This window comes from Ascoidea rubescens (genome assembly GCF_001661345.1).
Source record: "Ascoidea rubescens DSM 1968 unplaced genomic scaffold ASCRUscaffold_30, whole genome shotgun sequence".
Classification (NCBI taxonomy): Eukaryota; Fungi; Ascomycota; class Saccharomycetes; order Ascoideales; family Ascoideaceae; genus Ascoidea; species Ascoidea rubescens.
The window spans coordinates 1,548-18,324 of NW_017962942.1; the positions used below are offsets into that span (position 1 = coordinate 1,548).

At 34.0% G+C, this 16,777-nt stretch overlaps 7 protein-coding genes across 7 annotated transcripts; 4 read left to right on the top strand and 3 right to left on the bottom strand.

Annotated features, from left to right (window-relative positions):
• Positions 1 to 625: 625 nt before the first annotated feature.
• On the bottom strand, positions 626 to 2,833 carry AGC1 (citrin; the record flags this gene model as incomplete). Its single annotated transcript, XM_020189501.1, has 2 exons — positions 626 to 1,359; positions 1,414 to 2,833. Coding segments are annotated over 2 exons (2,154 nt in total), but the record flags the coding sequence as incomplete, so codon positions are not given.
• Positions 2,834 to 5,232: 2,399 nt separating this feature from the next.
• ASCRUDRAFT_78346 (uncharacterized protein) lies at positions 5,233 to 6,883 on the top strand. Its single transcript, XM_020194221.1, has one exon. It carries the CDS (start codon positions 5,302 to 5,304, stop codon positions 6,769 to 6,771), a length of 1,470 nt encoding a protein of 489 aa, XP_020044145.1. The 5' UTR covers positions 5,233 to 5,301; the 3' UTR covers positions 6,772 to 6,883.
• A 2,314-nt stretch (positions 6,884 to 9,197) lies between these two features.
• ASCRUDRAFT_73097 (Zn(II)2Cys6 transcription factor) lies at positions 9,198 to 10,910 on the top strand (the record flags this gene model as incomplete). The annotated part of the gene is made up of 1 exon (XM_020192154.1): positions 9,198 to 10,910. One exon carries the CDS (start codon positions 9,198 to 9,200, stop codon positions 10,908 to 10,910), a length of 1,713 nt encoding a protein of 570 aa, XP_020044146.1.
• Positions 10,911 to 11,108: 198 nt separating this feature from the next.
• ASCRUDRAFT_40301 (amino acid transporter) lies at positions 11,109 to 12,629 on the bottom strand (the record flags this gene model as incomplete). The annotated part of the gene is made up of 1 exon (XM_020191018.1): positions 11,109 to 12,629. The coding sequence occupies one exon, from the start codon at positions 12,627 to 12,629 to the stop codon at positions 11,109 to 11,111; it is 1,521 nt and encodes a 506-aa protein (XP_020044147.1).
• Positions 12,630 to 13,465: 836 nt separating this feature from the next.
• ASCRUDRAFT_10720 (phytanoyl-CoA dioxygenase family protein) lies at positions 13,466 to 14,539 on the top strand (the record flags this gene model as incomplete). The annotated part of the gene is made up of 1 exon (XM_020188671.1): positions 13,466 to 14,539. One exon carries the CDS (start codon positions 13,466 to 13,468, stop codon positions 14,537 to 14,539), a length of 1,074 nt encoding a protein of 357 aa, XP_020044148.1.
• Positions 14,540 to 14,633: 94 nt separating this feature from the next.
• ASCRUDRAFT_78349 (uncharacterized protein) lies at positions 14,634 to 15,177 on the top strand. The gene has a single exon (XM_020194222.1). It carries the CDS (start codon positions 14,807 to 14,809, stop codon positions 14,966 to 14,968), a length of 162 nt encoding a protein of 53 aa, XP_020044149.1. The 5' UTR covers positions 14,634 to 14,806; the 3' UTR covers positions 14,969 to 15,177.
• ASCRUDRAFT_78350 (L domain-like protein) lies at positions 15,139 to 16,777 on the bottom strand. Its single transcript, XM_020194223.1, has one exon. It carries the CDS (start codon positions 16,637 to 16,639, stop codon positions 15,326 to 15,328), a length of 1,314 nt encoding a protein of 437 aa, XP_020044150.1. The 5' UTR covers positions 16,640 to 16,777; the 3' UTR covers positions 15,139 to 15,325.

Below are 16,777 nucleotides of genomic sequence, written 5' to 3' on the forward strand. Positions count from 1 at the left end.
AAGACCGAAAATTATTTCAATTTTTAATATACAATAAAACTTACTAACCCGTTGAATCAAAGTTTAAGCTTTTAAGATAATGTATTAATCGTGATTATAAAAGTATTATAAAACTATATTAACACTTATAAACCCTTAAATATTCTTTTTTTTCAGTCATTATTACAGCATTTGTTACTTTTTTCCAAATAATCTTTATTCTTTTATCTAACTTCAAAACTGTTTTTAAATAATTTGGAAATTTTGAATTGTTTGATATTTTCTGTTTCTGCATGCACATGCAAGTAAATCAACATCAACATGAGTTCTGAGATATTCCGCTTTTGGCATCTGCCAGATGTTTGAAGCAATCAAATGATTTTCATTTTACACTGGTACTTTGAGAATATATAGTTAATATTTAAAAATTAAATTTTTTAAACAAAATCATAATCAAAAAAAATTTATTAATGTATAATTTAAAAACAAAAAAACATATTCATGACAATTAAAACAATAATAGAAAAACTGAAAAAAAATAAAACAGTTGAATAAAAAATTCAGCAGAATACTGAATATAGTATTTTTATAATTTATAGCTCTTTATCAAGTTCAAGTGATCTATCAATTAGGCCTTGGAGTAGTTCTTTTGGAATTTTTGGTAAACACTAAAATCAAACTTGTTAAAATTATAATCAACATCCAACAATAATTTGATAGTTTCAGCACTCTTGTAATAGTAGGTTGATGGAACAAAAAGACCATTTTGAGAGTTATTTGAAGCTTGTAAATATTCAACTTCTTTTTCTTGAACAGAAGGATTGATGAATTGAGAGTAGTCAGCTAAACCAGCGCTAGAGGTATTCTTTTTCTCAAGATATTTTTCATATTCATCACTGTGTTTTAATGGGAAGAGTCTTTGCAACACTTCATATGAAGCCAAAGTGAAACCGAACTGAGGAGAAGATCTGAAAATTCTTGCTGGACCACCTTTGAACAAACTTGTAAAGCCTTCATCTCTAACAATTTTTCTAAAAGCGTCAATAATACCATTATAGACAGTTTCGCCCTTTCTGGCTTCAACTTGTAACCTGGTTTTAACAACATCAGCTGGAGTTGTAAAATAAGCAGCAGGCATACCGGCCATTGCACCAGCAGCCAACAACTCCCATGTTTTCAATTCATTTTTCTTGGTTGGATCATTAACATCTAGACCAAAAAAGTCCTTCTTGATATGGGCATAAGCAGGAAAATAAATACCACTAAATGGAACATCTCTTAATAAACAAGCAGAAGCACCTTTATATAAACCCCTGAAACCTAGTTCTTTGATAATTTGAATGGCAGATTTTCTAATGGGAATGATAACAGAAGCAGCCCCTTCGGTTGTTGCAGCAGCAGCAGCAGCCATGGTGGCTTGGGCAATGGATTCACCTTGAACTTGTAATCTGATTTTAACAATTTCAAGAGGATTTGTAAAAATAACCTGAGAGAAACCGGCACAACCACCAGACAAAATTTCAAAAGGGAGGGGGATGTTATCCTTCCCAGTGAACTTTTTGGAAAGATCTCTGACTAAATCGTTGACAGTTAATTTGATGGCCTTTTCAGGAGCGACACCGACTAATTGAGGGCCTAGACCTTGATATAAACCTCTTGGGCCTTCTTTGGTTATTATTTTAACAAAACAGTCAATTGAGTTTTTGTATAATCGGGTTCTTTGGTTTTGCATTCTTGTTTTGACCAAGTCGATAGGATAAACCATGGTTGCGCCGATGATACCAGCGATGGAACCTAAGACGAATAAGTACATTGAGTCGAAAATTGGGTAGAAGGAGAATGCATCAATGTTTCTTAAGTGAGTTAATTTTTGAAAGTAAGGTTCAAGAGACTGGATGAATTTTGAGGAGGATAATTTTATACCAACGTTGATTTCGTCATCTGGGTCGAGAGAGTTTGAGATTGAGTTGGGGTTGATTTCGTTTTCAAGCTCGTTGAAATTTTCTAGGTTGTGTAGTTTGTAGTTGAAAAGCAAGTTGTTGTAATGGTTTGGGTTTAAGATTTTGTAAAAGTCATTTTTAGTGAGATGGTCATAGTCGTTTGAATATGAGTTTGATTTGATCAAGTAGAATAATAGGTCGACTTCATTTGGAGTGAAGGAAGTTAGGTTGTTCAATTTGTTGAAGCTTAAGTCGATGACTTTGTTGAAGTCCCTTTTTGTTATAATTTCATTATCTGTTTGGATTTGGTGAATGATTTGGTTGACTAGATCGAATTTGTTGAATAAATTGGTCAATATTTTCAAGTTTGAGTAGTTGATGTAGTAATCGTTATTAGATTTTGTTGTGAATTGGTTAAAGTCTTTTAAGATTGATAAGTTTTGAATTAAAAGAGTGGATAGTTTGTGGCTGTATGTTAGTTGAATGATTTTGGATAGATTGTTTAGAGAGACGAGGTTGTGGTTTGTTTTGAATTTGTTGAATAGTTGAGTGATTTTCTGGTTTGATAGTTCATTGACAAGAATGTTGTTAAAAGACGAGAAGGAGAGCTCATTTGAGTTGATTGAATCGAGGTAGTATGAGGCAAATTTGTTTATGTCGATTAAAAAGTCGTCGTCGATATTGTTTGAGCTTGTGTATTGGTGGAGGTCATTTAACGTTTTGTTGAACTGAATTAGGTCTAAATTTTTTGATTTGGAGGAGTTTAGTTGGAATCTTTTGAAAAATTCAAAGATTAGTTTATATTGGGAGTCGTTGGAGTAGAGAGTTTTAGAGAAATTGATAAAGTCGTCTTCGCTGAGGTAACCTTTTAAGTTTTGATCAGCTATGATGAAAAGTAAGCCAAAGAGTTTGTTTTGTTTTAGTAATAGGTTTTTGTTCAAGAGCAAGTCGTTTTTCAAGTTTTCGGTGTTTTTAATGTTGTCGTTAGAGTTGTTGTTTTTGTGAATGTGGTTGTGGGATTTGATAAAGTCGTGATAACTGTTTTTGAAGTTCATCTTGTCTAGGTTTGATATGGTTGAGGAGTCTAATAGGTCGATTGAATTTGAGTACAAGTCTAAATTTTGGATTGGTTGAGATAAAATTGAGATGAAATTAGAGTAGTTGAGAATTTTTTGATTTTTTTGATTTTTGGTAGCAAACTGGTTGAAGATTTCTTTAAATTTGGCGGTATTCGATGTGCTTGAGTTGAAGGATTCAATTTGGTTGAACAAGTCTTTTCTGGAAATAGAGGGAGAAAGAGATGAAGAGTTGAGAATAACAGATGGAGAAGTAGTGTCAGGATGAGACGAGATAAAGTCAGAAGAGACAGTCATTTTGAATGAATATTAGTGAGAAGCAGTGAAAATTGAGAAGAATTGTAAGTCTAAAAAAGGATGAAGATACTGTGGTGCGAGAATGAAAAGAAGTAAAAAGAAGAAAAGGGAAAAAAAAAACGATAAAATTAAAAATGTATAATAATTTATATCAAATTTATAGGAAAAGTAGTGTTAACAAGTGTGAGTGGTGAAATTGGCAGAAAGAAAGAGAAGATAGTCTGGATGGTAGCTGAAAGAGCTTATGGAGTATTACTGAATATTATAGAAAGTTATAAAATATTAAAAAATATTAAAAAATATTATCCAGTAGCAGGAAATATCTTGAAGATTATAAGAGTTGCTGAGGATAAAAGAATATTCGTTAAAGAATAGATCTGATAAAAGCTAAAGAACTCGAATAAAGAAAAAGAATATACGGACCAAGAGAAGTATTTATAATGAAAAAGTGGAAGAGAGACAATAAGAAAAGTGGAAGATGATCCAAGCCCAAATTGCAGTTTCTGTTCTGGGGGAAAAAAGAGGAAGCAGAGCTTTGTTTTTGTTGTGTTTGTTGGTTGTTAGTGTTGTTAGTGTTATGAGCTTTATTGGCTTTATTATTAGCAGTGCAGTGAATGGCCAGAGGTTGGAGCTGGAGTTGAGAATGGAGTTGAAAAATATGTTAAACTGTTTGAGATTACTCGAGCTTTGGAGATCAGCTCAAACTACACCTTTTTGCTCGTTCTTTAAGGCCTGACAATTTCAACGCTCTCGCTTTTTCTTCACCTGCAAAATCTTCTGAAATGCTCGCTGAGAAAATCCAAACGTCTTTGCGTCTCGCCAATGTTTCGCCAATATTTTTCATCGATGCCCAGACCCAGGCCTCATCCACCTCCCTGGTGCGGGTCTCGTTACCACGGGTCTGCTGCAGCCTTCCGTCTCCGTGGTCACACGCCGCGGGCCAATCACAGCATGCCCTCCGTCTCCCGTGGTTGTGGAAACACACAACCGCCGCGGTTTGGCCGCCATCGCCAGCGCCTGGTTTTGCGTGCGGGAGGAAACCGGGTTTTGAAGCACCCCGCACACGCACACGCGCGTGCGCTGCGGCGCTCGTTCTCACCGTCTTCTTCCCACTCTGTGCCAGGCTCGGGTGCGCACCCGTCCAGCCAATCGCCGCGTCCACCACGCCCCTTTGCAATCGGGAACCGCACTGTGTCCGAGCGCGGGCTTTTTCTCGTTCTGCTTGGGGAAAACGGAGCGTGACCCAAGTCTCCAAATGAATTTTGCACCTCTTGCTCGAGCTGCTGGATCCAGGAAGGGATTTATACTTCAACGATAACGGTGTGGTTGGGAAAATGCTTCTAATTATACTGCACTCACCAATGCTTCGCTACCAACCTCTGCTAAAGTTTACTCGAATATCTCCTTTGCACTCTTTCCCTTCTCTATTCATTAACACTTCCTGCTATTTTTCGCTATCCTAGCAAGTCAGGAGTTCTGCTTTTTATAAGTTTCTGGACCTCAACCTTCACGGCCCTCGCCACTCTTGCCACCCTTGCCGCGTTTTCTCTGAGCTTTCTCCATCCGCTACTCACTTTCTGTCGGCTGTTCCTAATCCAGCAGCTCTGAAGAAACCTCTCCAATATTTGCCAGCGCTGAAAAAGAAACTCACGCACCGAAAAACAATCTGAACAATCAATGATTCCTCGCAGAACCTTAATTATCCACAACCAGTGCCCCCGTCACATTTGAAACTAATCGAGTAGAAAAGCAACCAAAGGTTTCTGCATAGAGGCGCAGGCAATGTGTATGGTTGTCGCCAACCACTGCCACGGTTGTATTTGCGAAAAAAAAATTAAACAGACCTCAACCCATAATGCCGGTCTCGCACCGTCACATGCCCCCTGCTTTTCTATTTTCTTTTTTTTTCTCCAACAAAACAAATGAATCAACAATAATACTTTCAATCTTTCACCATCTAAACATTCCATCTACTGTCGTTTGAATTAGAATTCCCGCTGCCTTTGCAAATGTTCAACTTTGGTACCAACAATAACTCTGATGCTAATAATCCTTTGAAGAGGAACATCAGCTTCAATCCAACCCCAGCTCCCACCTCAAACTTGTTTGGCAATCCCACTGGCTTCAACACCAATACCAATAATCAAAATCAAAATCAAAATCAAAATAATAATCTTTTCAATCCTAATCCAACAAAAAAACTTAATTTTACTCCTTTTAATACCAACATCACAATTACTCCCACTGCTAATAATAACAATAACACCGGCAATGCCTTTGCTTTTAAGCCAACCAATAACCTTTTCTCCTACCCCATTACAAATACAAATACAAATACAAATCTAAATACAAATATAAATCCTATTTCAAACACAAACCCCAACCCAAATACTAATTCTAATTCTATTTCTAATACTGATAATACAAATATCATCAACTCCACTGTTTCTAATAACCTAAGCAACAATTTGACCACCAACAATAACACCACTAGCATCAACAACCAATTGCCTGTTATAACTCTATTAACAAGAGTCAGCGATTTACCAACTCCATATCAAAACGAAATTCAACAGTTGAATGATTTAATTAATGACCAGTTTAAAGTTTACGAATCTCTCATCAAAAATAAATCCATTCACCATAATCTAATTAAGTCAATCCCAAACGATATCAACTTCTTATCAATCAATTTAAACTCAATCAACAACTCCCTAAATAATGACAAAAACTGCTTGAACGACTTGAAAAAAAAATCCCTATCTTTAATTCAAACTTGCGAAAATATTGTATCAATCCTAAATCTCAACAACAACCAAAATACTACTCAAAATATTAACCAAAATAATAACCAACAAATTCAAAATGACCAAAATAACCAAAATATTAACATCACTTTATCTGACTCCTCAAACCCAAAACAAATATTAGACAACTTAGAAAAATTGTCAAATCTAATGAATAATCCTACTCCAAATATTAACAACAACAATCCTAACAAAAACACAACTACAACCACTGCCAATTCCAATCCTAACAACACCATCAATAATCAAAATTTAATCTCAAAAAATAACAAAAATTCAACAAAATCCCTATATAAATTCTTTCAAGATAAATTAATTGAATTCAAGCTCAAATATAACACCTTAAACACTTTACTAAACGATATCGAATTATCTTTTAATGATCTAGAAGATAATACAAATAGACTACTATTAATTAATAACCAAATCGACCAAAATAATCAAAACCAAAATAACCAAAATCCACAAAATAACAACTCAAAAAACCGAATTTTATCTAAAAATATTAACAACAAAAACTACCAAAATGTTCAGTGGAAAAACAACCATCTACTTAACAATAATAGCCTCCAAAGTTTAATTGATTCTATAAATGAAGAATATTATTTATTCCTAGACGTTTCAAATAATTTAGCTGAATCTCATTATGAGATTAAAAAATTATCTCAATAATCGTTTCATCTTTGCTTTTTTTTTTCCTTTCCAATTTTTCTTTTATAGTATTTATTTTAAATAAAACGCATCGTAAATAACAAAAGTTACGAAATCTCGCATTTCAATACAGCTCCTTGTATGATAGTCATAATTATGGACTTTTAATTGTTTATTTATTTAAAATAAATAAATAATCCAAACAATAAAATATAATTTGTCACTAAATTTTATACACTTATAAATAATTGGTATTCTTGTTTTTCTACAGCTTCTACAACTTTGCTGGATTTTATAAATTTATAAATTTAAAAATATAAAAATTTCAAATTGAACTACTAAAAGTCTCACTTTATTATTTTTATCTTTTATTCGCTTTAATTATAAATGTTAATTATATTTACTTCAATATCCACTCAACATTCTTTATTATTTCTCAATGCCAACGTTCTTGACTTCTAAAATTCGCAATAATTTAACTATCTCTGTTCTACAAATGTGAAACAATCAACGTCAAAATTTTTAAAAAACTTGAAGATATATTCTCAAACATTTTTTAAAAACGCAATTATTTTTAAAAATGAAATATACTACACATATTCCCGTTAGTTAAATCACCGCATACTGTGCCGTCAGATTTATTTACAGTATCAGAGGTTCCACAGAAAAAATAAAATTCTGAGCTGGATTTATTGTCAATCTGTCAAAACAATTTCCCATGCATGTCAACATAATCTCTGCAGTTTGATGCATGCAACTTAAATATGCAAGCTAACAACAAAAATACAGAAATGAAGTTTCACATTCTCATCATTTAAACTCTTTCGAAGGATGAAAATTCTTGAAATCTGGTTTTGGATAACAGGCTAATATCCACAATATTCATTAGGATAGAGATATATAAAACATATATCTAATATCAACCGAATTATTTAAACCTAAAAAATAGTAACAAAGCATTCATCCAGCTGATAATAGGTAAAATATCAAAACAGCAGTAAAAATACTTAAACACATAGTCTTTTATACCAGAAAATAGAAATAGTATCAAAAAAATGAATAAGCAGTACCAAGATATAGCCAAAATTGTTATTAAAAAATATCTATGACACTAGATTTCATTGAATGGCTGGGTTGTTAACTCAGTATATATTCACAAAAGATTGTCTTGAATTTTTGATTTATGTACATTGGGATTTTTGTACTAGAGAACCTATTTTTTAATCGATTAATTGAATCAATTTTAAAGCTAAAATCTACAAATAAAAGCAAATATTCAAATACCCTTTAAAAATTGACACAAAACCGATAAACAAAAACCAGAATATTGTTAGAATTATGGTTCAATAAGAAAAAACTCAATGAAAATTCTTCAAAAATGAATTAAAAATCTTTTTAACAGCTCACTAAGTAGTGAAGCTATTTTTCCTCATAGCCATAGCAAAATGTATAATTATATCAAAAAATTCATTAATTGTTACTAAATAACCATATCATTCTATGGCAGGTTTTGTCAAATTTTAGTGTTTGCTCAAAATTATTCAGGCTATATTAATTAAATATAACATAAATTTTGTTTCTATAAATCTAGTTATTTAGAATTCAAGCATTTAAAATCAAGTAAATTTAAAATAGGTAAATATAGCTGTTGAATGATTTTAAATATAATTCATGTATGTGGTCCTCTTTGTATCTAATGACAATTGTTGTTTGTATGTTAATTTATGTTCACTATAGAACAAGGTTGGCATATGAAATAATAAGTATTTGTATATGTATATATATGTATATATATATATACATTGGTGTTTGTTGATATAGATGATTGTATTCCGGATCATTTGTTACAAAGCCATGCTATGTGTTGCACTTTATTATACAATAGATTCAAGATATATACAAACAAATCTAGAATAAGGAAAGCAAAGTATTTGAAAATAGACATGCATGATGATGCGATAGTTGTATCCGTGTGCAGTCTGCAGCAGATACAGATATTCCGGCACCATCACGCACACACGCACACACGCACACGCACACACTGACTGAGATCCACCATCACGGTAGTATATGCATACCCGCAGCTACCGCGCATGTTTGTGGATGAAGCTGCAACCATATCTCTTCACTGATGTATTGGATGCTGAATATTCAATCCACAGAGAGCTGTGTTGGCTGGGTCTTCAAGATGCTTGGGAAGGAGCCTGTGCTCCACAACAGAACAGTCCTCCAACCCTCTCCACATCAACCAAGAGGCGTAGAGCTAGACTAACGATACAGATATAGAATGAGCAAGATATGCTCGCAACCCCACGCTGTTGTTTGTTTGTTTGTTTGTTATGAGCGTGCATCCAACCTCCTGCTTATCAGTTCTTCTCATCAACAGCCTGTCGCAGATGCTCCAATGAAATCGCCATTGTTATTTCTTGCATCAATGGACCCGAGCAATGGAAAGCCGAGCAATGAGGAGCAAAGTTGATAAAGAAACACACAGAAAGACAAAGTTCAAGAGAAGCAGAAACGGCTGTTTGACTTGCAAGAAGAGGAAAAAAAAATGCGATGAGACCCAGCCATTCTGCAACAACTGCAAAAAATCGAAAAGACAATGCGAAGGATTTGCAAGAAGGTATAAGTTTCAACGTCACGACAAGCTAGAAGCTGATGCTGATGCTGATGCTGATGCTGACGCTGGTGATGATGCTGGTGACGTTGATAATAATGATGGTGAAAGCGGTGCAAAAGCTGATGGTGTCAAGATGGGGGCAAGTGCAAATGGTGAGAAGGCAGATGTTAAAGATTTAAATTTAAATTTTGATGGGTTGAATCGATTTGTTTTGCCCATCATTCCAATAGGATCGTTTTTAGAAGAATACTGTATTGATTTGCAAACCACTCAAGACGAGGAAAATTTCATTTTGAAAAACTTTTTTGAGTTCTCCTCGAAAATTTGCGAGGTTCAGCCGACGTTAAAGTGGACACAGGTGATTTTGAAGCATGGGGATTTTGAACTAGCCAAATGTTGTATCATGGCTCTATCATACATTCATTTGGAGTTGAATGCAAAGGGTGCTTATTACATTGACAAGATAGTGGAATACTTGTTTCAGTACATCAACCAATATCCCGATTTGCTTCATTCGGATTACGATGTTAGCTGCCACAAGGTGCCTAGCAAGGTTCTTTATTTCAATTCGATGAAAAATTTGCTAAACACCGATGAGAAAAAGAATTTGGAGCAAATAAACAAATACTCAATACTATTGCTAGTATATGTATTTTTGCTAGGGTCATGTTTGGACTCTGGTAGAGCATCGATTTCGAGGGTGTTTTTGAGGGTTGGATCGATTATATCGCAGAATTTAAAACATGAAGTGGTGAACAAAAACAATGAGAACTATGAAATAATACAAGCGTCGAAAAAATTGGTATACCAACTAAAATACACAGACGCACTAATGGCTATAACGTCTGCAGATTGTCGACTTCCACTATTCGAGGTCAATTGGATGGAGTTTAACGATCCGGGAGATAATACAATCTTTGAGATCATGGGATGTCCAGCCGAAATAATAGAATGCATCAGCAAAATAGCAGTGCTCAAACACGAACTCACTCATATTAAAAATGGCAACAATGGCGACAATGGCAACAATGGCAACAATGGCAACAATCGTTATAATAAGGTGGAAAAAATGGAATTCTATAATGACATAAAGCAAAGACTTGTAAATTATAGAGATTATATGCCATTGAAACGCTATAGCAGTGAATCGTTATTGAGTTTAAAAGTAGTGAAATGTTGGACAATTGCAATCCACATTTCATTGCTAAATGCAACAAAGATTGAAAATTATAAGATCATTATTTGCAACTTGGTTGTGGAGTTTTTTGACATTTTGAAACAGCTCCAACATCCAAATGTGACGACAATTCAAATGGTTTGGGTGATTTCTACAATTGGATGTGAATGCAATAAGAACAGTGAATATCAAAAAGTTATCATTGATTTTTTGGATCAAATCTATTTTGTGTTCAAAGTTGGTAATGTGAAGACATTAAAAAGAATATTACAAAACATTTGGGACAGTCAAACATCATGGGAAAGCGTATTGCAAGGAAAGGAATGGCTAGAGTCTGGAGTGGAATTTATTATCATTTAAAAGCACAGAAAGAGCAGAAAGAGCAGAAAGAATAGAAAGAGCAGAAGGAATAGAAAACGCGAATATTAAATGTCTATAATCAAATGTGAAAAAAAAAAAAAAAGGTGGGGGGGAGGGGGAAGAGAGAAGAAAAGAATAATTGAAAAGTCAAAAATTAAGAAACAAGCTTGTTGAACCGAAGAAGCTGCAAAAGCCGATTCAAACAAACTGTTCTTTGGGTGACTGTGTTATGTAAATTCTGGTTTCCCTTTCTTCTGGAAAAACAAAAGTTCTCTTTCCTCTAAGAAACCAATATGTGACGATGTAAATGAAAACACCAACATATACACAAGCAACGTAGTTCATGGATGAAGCTTCTACGGGCATTGTGGAAGGAAATGCATAGAAAATAAAACAGAACAAGGTCCAGATAAGTGTCAATACGTTGCACACTAGCCCAAGCTTACCAAGAAAAAATGGGCCACGAGGAATGTTGTTTCTTCCATAAATTAATAAACAGACAGTGGGAATTGAATAGGATATGTAAAGAAGCAAAATGCAAGCGGTTATAATGGCATTATAGGCAGTTGTGGAGCCCATATAAATACAGCCAATAACAGCAACCCAGCAGTTAGACATGATGTGAGCATTGATTGGAGATTTCAAATTGGGATGGACTCGAGACCACCATCTTGAGCCTGGAATACCTCTGTCACGAGAAAAAGACCAGCACAATCGACTTTGCCATGTGTTGCTCGAAATGTTGCAAAACAAACCATTGAAGATTAGCAATGACTCCAACACAATAGCACCGGCTTTGCTCCCAGTGGCTTGATAAAAGATTTCAAGAATAGGCAATGCTGAGTTGACCACTGATTCTCTATCAGTGATGCAAAAAAACATGCTCACGCAGTAAACAAATGCTGTTGAAAATCCTAGGCAAACAGTAGTCATAAGAGTAAAGGGGATTTTTCTTTCTGGCTGATGCACCTCCTCACTCAAATGAGTGGAAGCATCAATTCCGGCAAAACACCATGTAGGGTTAACTAGACCAACAATGAAAGCTATACCTGCAGTCGACCAGCCTGTGCCGTTGGTGAAGTCTTTGAACACAAAAGAAGCAGATTCAAAACTGCCAGAGGAACACGAAAGACATGTTATCAAAGATACAGTAAAGGCTGTCAACGATCCACATAGTGCAATTGTGGTGAAGGTTGGTAGCGGCTTGCTCCATAAATTAAACAATGTAACAAACACATTGAACAATTCAAAAGTTAGAAAAATGTGCCAGGTTTCTATTTCGTAATTCGGGTTGTTTAAACTGTACGTTGCAACAATTGCTGTTGAGACAGTTAGTGTGATAGAAGCACTTGTAAAGATCGAGCCAATCCAGCCCACTGTTCCACAAGCAAACGAAAGAAACCTTTTGTATTTGGCTGGGGCTAGTTTAAATGTCCAGTAGTATTGGCCACCAGAGTTTGGATAGGCAGAGATCAATTCACTCAATGTGGCAGCAACACAGAGACTGAAGAAAAAAACAATTATCAATCCATACACAATCAATAGAGGACCTCCAGAGGCAATGCCAATGGACAATGAAGCAGAAACACCAAACCATGAGTTTGCTAGACCAAAGCTCACACCCAACAAGGACAATCTGGAGAAGTTTTTTTTCAAATCAGAAACATAACCCTCTTGGGTGACTTCTTTTTGCGAGATGACAACATCGACCTTTTCCATTTTGATGTATTGTATCGAATTATCAGTTTTGTCTTTTGTTTTATTTTATTCAGTGTGAGACCAAAACAGATAATTTTTGCAGTATTAATACCATTTTATTTCATATTGGGCTTGTTATCTTTGAAAGTTGTGCAGAAATTAAAAATCGATTAAAGTTTCGGAAATGATAAAGTTGATAGACTTATATATAATTATTGAGTGCCCAATTGAAGCAGCATACTGATAAACAAATGAGACTATGATATAACTTGAAGACAGGTATAATACCAATAAAACTAAATAAAACCAGATAAAACTAAATAAAACCAGATAAAACCAGATAATATCAGATAATATCAGATAAACCTATCAAATAAAGTCAGACTAAAGAAATGAGTTTTGGAGTTGTTATCAATGGAAAATCCAAAATCCTTATCGCGGCTAAAATAACTTAAAGCAGTGTACATAGCCGCATTTTGATTGGTTTTCTATCACCACTCCAAAAAGCAAATCCGCAGTTATTATACTATTAAATGAATAATTGTTGAGATTTTATTGGTCAAAACTGTTGGAGAAGTGTTTGCGAGATAAAAAAAAATGCAAATTCACAGAAAAAATCGCTAAAACAACCAAAGTCACTCGTTTATTTCGCTGAACTTGGTGGTGCAGAAACATCAACCGAGTTCTTATTAATTGATCAGATAATAAACCAGTTGAATGAGCCTCAAAATACTATATAAATGACAACCAAACTGGCCTACTGAGCTATGAAATCCATGAAATCCATGAAATTATTTAATCAAACTGATTATTGAATTATCAAGAATCATTGAATAGTTCTGAATTGTTGAGCAGATATGGCTGCTGTTGCTGAAAGGGAATATATTTCACCATCCAAACTTTTTTCAGTGCCTTCGAATAGTGTTAAAAAGCTCAAATTTTACAAAAATGGAAATGAAATTTTGGTTGAACCACCTGAGGTCGATGAGAGGGATGTTGCTATCAAATGTACTTTAGAAGATTTGACGGTCTCTGAGCCAGTCACATCTGAGAAAATTGCTGAAAAGTTAGAGATGTACGGTGGTTGTGTTGTGAAAAATTATCTTTCAAAAGACACTTGCGATCAAATTTTGAAAGACATTGCACCCAGAATCAAAGAAGATAAAGATTGGGATGGACATTTTTTTCCACCAGAAACCAAAAGAGTTACTGGGATGTGTATTAAATCCAAAACATGCGCTGAGTCGTTTATGAATCATCCGTTGAATGTTGATGTGTCGAATAAATTTTTGGGTAGAGAAAATGCATTCTGGATTGGCGACAAGATTGTGACTGGATATTCAAGCCCTCAACACAACTCGTGTATTACATTCAGTATTGGACCGGGAGCGAAAAACCAAGTTCTACACAGAGATGACATGATTCATCACCAAATCAAAAAATCAATGGACAAATATGAATATGGATCAGACTCAGCTCTTGGTACAGTTTTATGTCTATCAGATAAAGCCACCAAGAAAAACGGCACCACCAGATTTATTCCAGGGTCTCACAAATGGGGACATTTTGCAAGACCAAGAGACGAAGACTGTGTTCATGCTGAGATGGAAAAGGGCGATTGTTTTTTTATGTTGGCTTCATGCTACCACGGCGGTTCGGCTAATGTGACAAAAGATGAGTATCGAATTCTAACTATTTTGTTCATGACATTGGGAGTCAACAGACAAGAAGAAAACATTCAAGTTGGAACGGATCTTGATTATTATCGATCATTGAAATTTGAAACATTGAAAACGTTGGGGTTTATTGCTAGTAATCCATTTTTAGGATGGTCTGATTTAAAACAGCCCTATCATATGCTAGATTTGGATTATATTAAGAACATCCAAGAACCAGATGATTTTTATTCGAACAGCTTTACTGTTGCTTGAGTGTAGTAGAATCGGCTTGGGATTCTAATATTTTGATAGCCAATATTCTGTAAACTTTACAAAAATACATATTTATATATATATTCATATACATTTCCAGTTCAGCAAATGCTCGTAATAACAATTTTTGGAAGGGTCTCTGCATGTTGAGTTGTACTGCGCAGATGCTGCATGCATATGCCTACAGACATGTGTATCTAAAAAGTATGCAACCCATCTCTATGGTTTTGGTTCTCGATTCCACTCAAATATAAAAGTTGTATTCTCATGAACAATCCAAATTCATATAAACTAACAATTATCCTCCGTTTGTTTCGTTTGAATAAAAATAATACACCAGAACTGGATATGTCTGCGAATCTCCAAGGTCTCGTTCCTCAAAGTAATCACGATGTTGATAAAAAAATTCCGTTTTGTGTTTTTATTTAATCATCATTTTGCTTTTATTGTTTGAAATGTTTTGATTATTGTCAATAGAATCTATGTGTTATGTAAATTGTAAAGCACAAACAGATAGAAGACTTCTCCTAAGCTATTAGCGATGTTTGTGTTGTTGGAAACATAACCTCAAATTGCCAAAAATGTTTGAGAAAAATGTCCCAAGTTTTAAAAAAACTCGACAACCGTTTTCAATAAACTGCTTACAATACTGAAACTGGTTAATTGTTAGAAAAATTCAAATTATCATCAATTAATCCTCGTGCCCTGTCAATTTCTATTTGATCAATTATATTATCATTCAATTTGAGAACTTTTAAATATTTTAATTTTTCTATATTTTTAAGTTTAAATTTTGGAAATCTGATCCACCAAGTTTAATCTAGTTAAATAAATCAAATTTGAAAAATAAGGAAACTCATTAATATAATTCTGACTGAGATTTAATTTATTCAATTTGGTTAATTTCGACAATCCTTCAACTTTGTTGATGCAATTGCTAGACAAGTCAAGCTCTGTAAGATTAACCAAAGCATCTAAATTTTCAATCTTCACAATTTTTGTATGTGATAGTTCTAAGTTTTTTAAATTTATCAACCCATCTAAATTTTCAATTTTCTTAATTAACCAATTACGTGATAAATCCAAATACTCTAGATTGACCAAATGGTCTAGATTCTCTATTTTTGGGATTGTGTTACGTCTTAGTATCAATTTTTTTAAATTTTTTTGTGTATCTAAGTTTTCAATTCTCTGAATTACCCCATTTGATAAGTTCAAGTATTTTAGATTGATCAATCTGTCTAATCTTCTAACTATTCTAGTCTCTTTATGAGATATTGTTAATCTCTTTAAATTAAATAATTTATCAGCAGTTACAATTTCATCCAGGTAGCGCTGAATAAGTTTGAGTATATTTATAAAAGAAAATACCATAGTTTCTAAAGTAAATTTTTGGATGATGCTATTAGCAAATGTAATAAAATGAAAATCATTATTCAAATTTATTTCAATGAAGCTTTGATAAAAACAATCAATTGAATCATTAAAATGATGATAGTTGATTGTATGTGAATCATGAAATTTGGTATGAGGTGTTTTCAAGACTCCTGACAAACGAGACCAGTCTGGACATCCAAAGTATATGGTGGTATTCTTTAAATATTTTGAGTTACTTGATATCAGCTGTGCAATGTTTCTAATACGAGTCAAATTTGCGTCTTCAAGCAACTCGAAAACATTAACAAAAAACCGAAAATGTTCTATTTTGTTTGGATTCCTTGCTAGTTGGTTGAGAATATCAAAGCTTCTCGTTTTGTCTAGATATTCAAAATACATTCTCCAAACTGTACAAAAATTCAATATATTCAGCTCAAATAGATGCAAATGATTGAAGCGAATCTTTAAAAATTGTTGTTCATTGATAATAGGCAGATCGGTTAGCAATACATCCCTGAATAGTAATGATGATGCTGCAAACGTAATCACATTGCTGTTTGATAAGCTGAATAGCCACAATATATTCATTGGCAATTGATTGAATATTGCCTTGACCAACTCAATAGAAAGCTTGTTAATAGGATATTTCCGTGATTGTATTACTTTAGCTTTATTTGAATCATTGTTGTGATATTGTCTGCAAAACAGTTGATTGATATTCATTGTGTAAAGTGAGTCAAAGCAGTTATTATTTTGTGAATGCAGATTCAGATGAATGGATAGGATAGAAGACAGGTTCTTGACGTATTTATATATCTTCTAAAACCAAATAAAAGCATACTGGAAGACATATTGATGGAT